We start from the raw sequence: 10,788 nt of genomic DNA on the forward strand, positions 1-10,788 counted from the left end.
CAAATGAATAATTCTAATAATTTTTTTTGCAAATATTAAAAATAAAATAAGATTGTTGTAGTAGATTCTTAAATTACCTGGATATGGGCTTGCACAAATCTTAAATCTTAGATTTCTGGAATCCATGTTGTAAGGGCATTTTGATCAAAATATTCACTCTTTTACCCCTCAAATAGTTGGAAGGAGGGGGTTTGATAAAAAAAAAAAAAAAAAAAAATAGTTGCGGGGAGTTACTAAAAAACTTCAATAAGAAAATTGAATAAAGATCAGGAATATAAATATAGTAACAACAAGGTCATATACTGTTTGATATATAATCGTACTAAAAAATAAAAAATAGAGAAAAAAAAATGTATATTCCCACATACAGGGAGAAAATAGAATGAGAAAATTGTTGAGTTTGGGGGACCTTGTATATTCCCATATACTCTTTTCCACATATATATATTTTTTTTGTAAATACACAAAAACATATCATTTGCACTATGTTCACTTCTCATGATAATTTTTTTTTTTAAATACACAAAAACATATTATTAACGTTGGTAGAAATAACAAATTATGTGTGAAAATGATGTGTGGAATACCAAACAAATAGAACACAAAGGAATAGTAGAAGGTTGTAATTTCTTTTTTAAGTTTCATATATTATTAGCTCCAATAAAATAAAAATAAAAAAAAACAAATTTTATTTCTTAGTAGGCCCAAAGAATTAACTTCTATTTTCTATCCCTGTTTAACCTTTTTTTATTTTTTATTTTTTCGTCGTCCCCCTCATTCCAAGTTTTTTATTTTTTTTTTGAATGGTATATATATCTATATGTACTATTATTAAAAGTACAAGGAGTGTCAAGAATTTCAAATCATTATTATTAATTAATAATAAATACATAATAAAATAAGTTAATAATAAGTTACCAATTAAAAAGCAACTCCTAATTTAATAAAGTTGTATAATAGGTTACCAATTAAAATACAAACATAAATTACCAATTAAAATATTAATCCTATTCTACATTGGATTCTACGGGATTATTACCAATTAAACTAATAATAATCCTATTCACAGATTCCTCACGGTTTACTCCACATTGGATAAAAGGGACCAATTAAATACAACTCCTAATTTAATAAAGTTGTATCATAAGTTATCAATTAAAATAATAAACATAAGTTACTAATTAAAATAATAAACATAAGTTACAAAGATGTATGTAAAAATCACCTTATATTATTTTTTCTTGGTTTTATCTTCGTTTGTATGACAATTTTTTTTTGTTCAACCCCAAATTTAATGGTACCTCAGTTTACTTTACACGGGATCGCTTACACACACAGGCGAAAGGGACGATAAGAAATTACAAAAAATTGAAACTAAAAAATAAATTAATAACCAAAACTCACCCTCAATCTGCACTCGTCTCTTAGCACCAAAATGTATTGCATGACCAAATAAGAATTTTGAAACTGAAAAATAAATTAATAACCAAAACTCACCTGGTCTCTCAGCACCAAAATGTATTGCATGACCAAATAAGAAAACAATTCTCAAAACAACATATAGTCTTCTTATCTCTTGCCTCCAAATTTATCAGGGTGAAACAATGCTCTCCAAAAAAATCTCTGCATCCTCAACTACAAGCATAAAAGAGTCTCCATCATTATCTTGATCATAACATCTAAGGCTACCGAGTTGAGAATCACCGGGAATTTCTAAATATCTATGTGTATTTTCCTTTTTCTCTACATTAGATACAAGTAAGAATTGATCTATCACAGATAGAAGATTATCCTTGTTTGAGAAATCCAAAGGCTTCACACGATTCCAATTCCTTGGAAGGGCAAAGCCAAGATTAGTCCACGACTCTCTCTTGCCATATTCCTTCATCACCCAAAATTCACAAGACCAGCACCCCGACTTCCCCGTAATCTTGACACAGACACAGAGACATCCTCTGAGAACCGTAACCAAGTAAGCTTTACGTTGTTGTGTTTCAAATTCTGCAGGTAAAATAAAAACTTGAAATTTTTCCTCCTCTAAATTAAGAGAAACTATCTTACTCATGTCCTTAGTTAACCAATGGAGAGCTCCATTCAGAAGTGCCGCAGCTGGCGCAGAGCACATAACATGGTAAGGGATGTCTTGAATTCTTCTCCAAGAATTTGTTTTTCGTGTATATAAAGTCGTTATACTTTTGTGACAATCTGGGATGTGCACAACCTTATAGTCATCGATTAAGGCGTCGTAGCCAAACCCATATGCACCACCAAACCCATATGTAACACCACCTGTTATACTTTTGAATGGTGGGTGTAATCTTTTGACTTTTCTAGTTGAAGGATTCAGCAGGTGAAGTTCTTCTTCACAAGAAGAATAAGGAGAAGTTGAATATAATATCAATCCGTCACAACAACCTAAGAACTTGCCCGATTGACACTCAAAATTAAGTGGATAATCAACTTTTCCACTCGGCTCAATAATGTTGCCAGAAAATACAACGATTGCTGACCTCCATTCTTTAATCTGACAGGAAAAAACAAGTTGTTTTTTGTTGGGCTCGTAGGATCGATTTAGGTGCATCTTCACAAAATATGGATCAGTGAACAAAGTTAGCCAAGACTTTGACACACACTTAAAACGTACCAGGGACTTGACAGGCAGTCGTGAGAGTATGTCCATGACGACGTCATTGGGTAGGGACTTGATGGATGATGACTCTTCTCTTCTTTCTATCATCTCCATAGCCTCTCCTCGGCCTTCTTTGGTTTTAGTTAGTGAGGGTTATTCAGAACGTAATATACACATTATTTTTACTTATTTATAGGGTCGCCTAAGCCCCCACTCCCAAAAGTTTTTATTACCTTATATATTATTGCCTTCCTAAAAAAATTAATTTCTTAGTAGCCCAAAGAATTAAGTGCTATTTTCTATCTCAGTTTAACTTTTTTTTTTTTTTTTTCGTCGTCCCCCTCATTCCAATTTTTTATTTATTCTTTTATTTTTTATTAATAAGTATATCTATATATACTATTTTTTTTAATAATATATATATATATATATATATATCCATATATATTATTATTAAAAGTACAAGGGTGTTAAGAATTTAAAATCATTAATATTAATTAAAAATAAATACATAATAAAATAAGTTATAAATTAAAAAACAACTCCTAATTTAATAACGTTTAATAATAAGTTACCAATTAAAATACAAGCATAAGTTATCAATTAAAATAATAATCCTATTCTACATTGGATTCCTCATAATAAACACAAGTTACCAAGCGGTATGTAAAAATCACCTTCTATTATTATTATTTTTTAATTATTTTTTCCCGGTTTTATCTTCGATTGTATGACAAATTTATTATTATTATTTTTTATTTTATTATTATTATTATTATTATTTTCAATTCAATCCCAAATTTAATGTTATCTCACAGTTTACTTTACATGGCATCGCATACACACACAGGCGATACACAGAAAGGGACGATGAGAAATTAAAAAAAATTATGTCACCTGTTTCATTTGTTAAGTCTAACAAGAATTCAAATGTTTTTTATTTTTATTTATTTATTTTTTTTTTTTTTCAATTCAGCCCGAAATTTAATGTTATGTATATAATGATATCTAATGAGACAAGAGGTATGTAAAAATTACCTTATATATATATATATATATATTTTCCCCCAATTTTACCTTCGTTTGTATGAAAATTTTATTTTAGTTTATTTATTTTATTATTATTTTTTTTTGTTCAATTCAACCCCAAATTTAATATTTGGTATAATGATAATAGCAAATCCTAGCACTAAGAATAGATATCTAATGAGACCAGAGGTATGTAAGTATTATAAATTATTTCTGAATAAGTCTAACGTTATTGTTGATGAGTACTTCTTTTTCTTTTTTCTTTTTTCTTTTTTTTCTTCTTTTTTGAATAAACCTAATTTGTCGTAATTGCAGAGATCACCAAATACTATAATTTGTAGTAATTGCAGAGTCCAACAATATTGGAGAAAGCATATAAATTTTTTTATTTTTTATTTTAATAATTAATTCTTTTATTTATGAACTTTTTTCGATTTTTATTTATTGATGTTGATTTCCTTATAATTTTTCATGTTTGTGATAAAGTTGTTGTTTAATGTTCCTTTGGTCCACGTCCAAGTAATTAAAAATAAGTTTAGAAATTAAATATCAAAAATTAATGTAACCACGTGAATCGCACGTGTTTTTAACTATGTGTGTGTGTGTGTGTATATATGTATATATATATTGAACCGGTTCTATTACATATTTTTTATTATTATTTTTTACAAGGCAAGAAGGGTTTATTATATGCTGAAAATATAAAAAATTTAGCCAAAACTTGAATACATGCTGAAAATACAACAATATAATTAGTAACTTTGCATCTTAAATAGGTAATAAATATAATTTTTAAATAAACAAAATTAATTATTTTTTTATATTAATATATACTGCATATTAAAATTTCTTTTTATATTTTTGTCGAAGCCTCAAGTTATATAGAGCTTAACTATCGACCAAAGGGAATGTCACATCGGTCCTTGAGTAACATATTTGTAGGGATGTGTAATTGGTGGCTTTGAGATTGGGCGATGATTAGGTAAATCATTTTTGTACTGCCATGTAAAATAATTCAATTATTTAAAAAATCCTCAAATTATATTGGTGAAATTTCTTGTAATCTTTTAAAACCTGGAGTGGTACTTCTATAAAAATTCAACCATAGGAGTCCGAAACACTAAGTAAGTCCTTACCTAAACCCGTAATCACCCATAAAATGGTTAATCCCAAGCACGGAAATCAATGAAATGACTCAAAGTGGGTCATACAAAATCAAAATAAATCTAAGTGGTCATTTGATTCCATACCACAAGATTCTAGATACAAGAATTGTGATTTCACACATCCGTCCCCTTTGGTTTCAAGGATTACCAAAATATGCCACACTCAAATGGTGAAAAAATCTCTATCTACAATTGAAATATGTGATAAAGGTTGATATTATTGGAAAGCTGATTCAAAAACCTTAAAATTAAACTCATATTTAACCCAATTTGGAGTTAAAATGAGAATTGGGTTAAATTGAGTGAGATATAGTCGTTTGAAAATAGAATATCAAATCTAACAAGTAACAGGAACAAGTCGGTATAGTTGCCAACTGAGCTGGCTTCTTTGCCAACTGAGCTAACTCAGTTGTCAAAGAAGTCGACTTCTTTGGACCGAGAGCAATTTTTCTCAAAAAATGGGTTCCATATGAACTGAGTCGACTCATTCTCTAAATGAGTCGGCTTTTTCCGGGGAATAAGTCAGAAATTTGTTAAAAAACCTCACCCGAAATACCTTTGTGCATTTTTAACCCATACCATGCATCCTAATGCCTCAAAACTGAAATCCAGGCATCCCAATAGTGGAACATAGCGGTGAAATAATTATACCACATGTGTGTAAAAGCATGACATGCGAAATATAAATGGAATATACAACGTATGCTTTGTATTTGAAATGGCTCTAAGGCCTAAGATACAACCTCTTTTTCTTTCTTTTTATTTTATTTTATTTTTTTAGTAGGCCCAGAGAATTAACTTCTATTTAGTATATTTATTTAACCATTTTTTTTAACTCATTTATCTTTATTTAACTTCTTTTTTTTTTTTTACTCGTTCCCCCCATTCCAAGTTTTTTATTTATTCTTTTATTTTTTATTAATGAGTGTATATAGTATGGACCGGTTATATTATATATTGAAAAAAATAAAACTTTAGCAAAACTTGAGTACAAGAATATAATTATTAACTTTGCATCTTAAAAAATGAATTTATTGTTAGCTTTTAATATCTTTTATTTTCCTTCTATTATTATACTCCAACCAATAGTAGAAGCCTAGAAGGTTCTTATTTTTTTATTTTTTTTTTACGTTTAGTATAGTATTACCTCAAAAAAATAATAATAATAATAATAATAATAATTTCTTATTCTATCTCTGTTTTTTTTTTTTTTTCCGTCGTCCCCCTCATTCCAACTTTTTTATTTATTCTTTTATTTTTTATTAATAAGTATATCTATATATACTTTTTTTTTTTTGAATGGTATATATATATATATATATATATATATATGTATATATATATGTACTATTATTAAAAATACAAGGGGTGTCAAGAATTTTAAATCATTATTATTAATTAAAAATAAATACATAAAAAATAAGTTATCAATTAAAAAACAACTCCTAATTTAATAAAGTTGTATAATAAGTTACTAATTAAAATACAAACATAAGTTGTCAATTAAAATAATAATCCTATTCTACATTGGATTCCACGTGATTGTTACCGATTAAACTAATAATCCTATTCACAGTATTCCTCACGGTTTACTCCACATGGGATAAAAGGGACCAATTAAAATACAACTCCTAATTAGTAAAGTTGTATCATAAGTTACCAATTAAAATAATAAACATAAGTTACCAATTAAAATAATAAATACAAATTACCGAGAGGTATGTAAAAATCACTTTACATTATTTTTTCTTTATTTTTTCCTGGTTTTATCTTCGTTTGTATGACAAATTTTTTATTTTTTATTTTTCAATTCAACCCCAAATTTAATGGTAACTCACAGTTTACTTTACATGGGATCGCTTACACACACAGGCGATACACAGAAAGGGACGATGAGAAATTACAAAAAATTGTGTCACCTGTTTCATTTGTTAAGCCTAACAAGAACTCACAAGATTGTTAATTTTTTTTTTTCAATTAATGAGACAAGAGGAACGTAAAAATCACCATAAATATATATATATATATATATATATATATATATATATATATATTTCCCAATTTTACCTTCGTTTGTATGACATTTTTTTTTTTTTTTTGTTCAATTCAACCCCAAATTTAATATTAGGTATAATGATATATAATAGCAGAGTTGTAGCAATAAGAATAGATTGTTAGACATAATAAGAAATACTTTAACAATAATTAGCCCATTAGGATTTAACTTTGATGCACAAAAACACCATGAGTTATAAAATTTAGAAGTGGTACATATGTTACCTTGATTCATTATGAGTAAGAGATTTTGAGCCTAAGTTATTAATGTTGACTAAACTTCAAAATGAGCCAAAAGTTAGTATCCGTCTACTCTGAATACCCAACGTAAAATTATAAGATCTTCAAACCACTTATGTATCTATAGTTAATGGGTACTAATTGTGGTGTTTCATTTCACAATACACGTAATGAGAGAGTATGATTTGGGACCCTTTTATATAGCATTAGTTCATTAAAGTTAGTTTTCCCATTAAAGACTTTTATATTTTCATAAAAACACCAAGAGTTATAAGAAATCTTAACTCTTCAATAACTATTTATTAAGTGAACACTAATTTCAAGAGTTACCAAATGTTATGTTCACTTAACTCTTCATTAAGTGAATATTAACTGATCGGTTGAGTCGATTACAATTATAAATCAACCTTCGCAATAACACGAATCATTGTAAAATAGGACTATTGGTCGGATAAGTCGAACCACTGAGACTGCGCTAATCTATGGCAACCTAAGTGTCTAGAGTCTTTTTAGAATGATAGGGGTGTTCATAGAGGAATTGTTGGTTGTCACTTAAGCTATGAAATTAAGGTGCATAAATTAAAAATTTGCAAGAGTTTAAGGGAGATGAAATACAAGTAAAGACGACTAGGGAAGTGAATCCGCCTCCATCCCTATACACATACTAGATTAGAGCTAAATTGGAGGAAAAACAATATATATATGGTCATGATACATAGCACAATTGGTTGCTATAATATCCTCAAGAAGCTCATTAAATCTCAAGCAAGCATGATCCATCAAAGGTGAACATGTTTAGACTACCTAACTAAAGTGTAGCTTAACTACATTTACTTGAATGAAAGACTATCAAGCCCTAGATAAAATGATGAAGCACATGAAGGTAAGAAATAAGCATAAATCATCAAAGGTTTCACCTAAGCAATGATCTATCAAGGTCCTCCAACTCCATGCCATTAAAACAATTCCATGATCTCACTACCATTGTCACCATAAGAGTGCAAGCAACATGATTAAAAGAATAAACCATCAAAGATAGATAATTGACTCAACATTAATCATTTACATACATGAAGATCCATTACAAAAGGTAAGATACTCTAGACCATGAAAAGACTAAAAATTATACATTGCAATCCCCAAAATAGAACTATACTAAGACATGCTTACAAGGGAGGGACTTCATCACCTCCCTAGAAAGAGGTTTAGTCACCCATGGGAGCCTTAGAAGAAGGAAGAAGCTTGGTTGCAACCTCCATTTTCGAGCTCCTTTGTTGTAGCTTCAAGAACTCTCTCTTTTTCTCCTCTTTCTCTCTCCATAAATCTTGTAAAGATGAGATATGATTTGTTTGTGTGGTTCCCCTCCTTTGTATAGACATCTCTCTCCACCAAACAAGGCACAAAAAACCACCAAAAGACATCTCCAACCAACCCATAAAGATGGAAATCAGAGATGTGAGAAACAAGGCACAAGTGGGCTGAAGTGATGGTTCCCGGAGAGGAATCTGCCCGGAGTTCGAGCGCTCAAACTAAGGACTTCGAGTGCTCAAACTAGCACTTCGAGCGCTCGAACTAAGGACTTCGAGTGCTCGAAGTTAGTCCAGTGAGCTCCTTCCTCTTGACCTGCTTTGCACAACTTTGATAGAACAGCCATAACTTTCTGCCCCGAACTCCAAATGATGAACCGTTTAAATATTTTGAAAGTTAAATCGAAGCTCTAAATATGTCATGTTTAAATGGAAGTCCAGTTCTCGAGTTTGATCGGTCAAAAATGGCGAGCAAAGTCAGATTCCGCTGCTGCCAGAACTTAGCCTTGAGCGCATTGCTATTCAAAGATTGAATAAAACACCATTTTTGCTCCTTTTTGGCCAATGAACCTGAAAATAAATAAAAGCGGGCAAATAAAGATAATTTATAAAGAATAATCAAAAAAATGGATTTAACTAATGCAGCTAAGGGCGCTTGAATATGCAATATTCGGCGCTTATCATTAACTTTAATTCCATTACTGTCACTAAATTTTATTGAAGCATATGTAACTCAAAAAAATGGCATTATTAAGTGTTTATAAAACTTTACATTTTTTGTCTTTCATATAGGTGCACTTAATATTTGATCACCTTCTAATTAATTTCTTAAAACCCTCTTCATGGAAGTATCTAATATACCATATGTATAATAATGTAAAGGCCACATTAAAGAGATAAATTTATAATAATCTCCCACTTGGCTTACATAATTATACCATTTATTAGATTATTCACATAATATGGCCATCACACTTTTCCAAAGAAGAGGTTGCACCATCTACATTAGATTCTGTTCAATGAAACTACTAATTCCAAACCATTGTAGTTATTAAATCGCTCATCGATTCAATACCATTCAACAATTATAACATTAATACCTTCATCAACATGAATCGATGAGATTTAACTAATACTGATAACATTAGCAAAGTAGTAGAGATTAGTGTCAATTCATCATTAACGGTCCAATATTGTTTTTATATTTAATTGTGCACGAAAGTTGAAAACAACACAACATAATCATCATATTGTCATAAACATAATGTGATCACAGCAAAAACATCTATACATTTTTAACCCAAACATAAAAGACTTTCCACCAAGCCCATGTGCGCAACATGATCCTTAAAGAGCTTAGGTGAGAGACCTTTTGTCAATGGGTTTGCTAACATCAGTGTAGTACTGATATATTCAATTGAGACAATTTGGTTCAAAACCCTTTCTCTCACAGCGAGATACTTGATATCAATGTCTCGATCCTCCAGTAGTTTTGTTATTCTTAGAGAATCGAATAGCAGCATCATTATCACAGTAAATTTTTAAGGGTTATGTAATTGAATCAACAACACTTAATCCTGTGATAAAATTTCTTAACCATATTGCATGACATGTGGCTTCGTAACATGCTACGAATTTGGCCTCTATAGTGGAAGTGGCAACTAGTGATTGCGTTTGACTCTTCCATGAAATAGGCCCATCTGTTAGCATAAAAATATATCCAAAAGTAGACTTCCGGGTATCCGAGCATCCAGCAAAGTCAGAATCTGAATAACCAATAACCTCAAGGGTATCTGTCCTTTTGTACGTAAGCATGTAGTCTTTAGTTCCTTGCAGATAACGTTGTACTTTCTTGACTGCTTTCCAATGATCAATACTTGGATTACTTTGGTATCGACCAAGCATAGTTACCATATATGCTAGATCGGGACGTGTACAAACTTGAGCATACATAATACTCCCAACTGCAGAACCATTACGAATTCCCTTCATTTATTCCCTTTCAATATCATTTTTGGGACATTGGAATTCACCAAATTTGTCACCCTTAACAATAGGGTCAATAGTATTAGAATAATGTTGCATGTTGAATCTTTTAAGAACCTTATCAATATAGGCTCGTTGGAATAATCCTAAAAGACCGCGAGACCTATCTCGATGAATTTCAATACCAATAACAAATGATGCTTCACCCATATCTTTTATATCAAAATTCCTTGACAGGAATTGTTTTGTCTCATGTATCATTCCCATATTATTGCTGGCAAGCAATATATTATCAACATACAACACTATAATACAGGTTTTACTACCACTGATCTTAAGATATATACATGAATCCACTAGAGATCTCTTTAAAACC

At 30.1% G+C, this 10,788-nt stretch overlaps 2 protein-coding genes across 2 annotated transcripts; both read right to left on the minus strand.

The window, feature by feature from the left end:
- Positions 1–1,591: 1,591 nt before the first annotated feature.
- Positions 1,592–2,743, minus strand: LOC132276181 (F-box/kelch-repeat protein At3g06240-like). Its single transcript, XM_059777503.1, has 2 exons — positions 2,645–2,743; positions 1,592–2,524 (listed from the first exon to the last, which is right to left on the minus strand). Exons 1-2 carry the CDS (start codon positions 2,741–2,743, stop codon positions 1,592–1,594), a joined length of 1,032 nt encoding a protein of 343 aa, XP_059633486.1.
- Positions 2,744–9,974: 7,231 nt separating this feature from the next.
- On the minus strand, positions 9,975–10,418 carry LOC132276190 (secreted RxLR effector protein 161-like). Its single transcript, XM_059777515.1, has one exon. It carries the CDS (start codon positions 10,416–10,418, stop codon positions 9,975–9,977), a length of 444 nt encoding a protein of 147 aa, XP_059633498.1.
- Between the last annotated feature and the right edge of the window lie 370 nt (positions 10,419–10,788).

The sequence above is a fragment of the Cornus florida genome, unplaced genomic scaffold, assembly GCF_030987335.1.
Source record: "Cornus florida cultivar Cherokee Brave unplaced genomic scaffold, ASM3098733v1 CherokeeBrave_3.0.0_Hap2_Chr01, whole genome shotgun sequence".
Taxonomy (NCBI): Eukaryota; Viridiplantae; Streptophyta; class Magnoliopsida; order Cornales; family Cornaceae; genus Cornus; species Cornus florida.

What these genes read in the sequence shown, in the direction of transcription:
- LOC132276181 (XM_059777503.1), bottom strand. Translation starts at nt 2,743, where the DNA reads ATGGAGATGATAGAAAGAAGAGAAGAGTCATCATCCATCAAGTCCCTA. An exon ending in GACTGCCTGTCAAGTCCCTG is followed by an intron (nt 2,525 to 2,644) that starts GTACGTTTTAAG and finishes TTTTCCTGTCAG; the next exon opens with ATTAAAGAATGGAGGTCAGC.
- LOC132276190 (XM_059777515.1), bottom strand. Translation starts at nt 10,418, where the DNA reads ATGAAGGGAATTCGTAATGGTTCTGCAGTTGGGAGTATTATGTATGCT.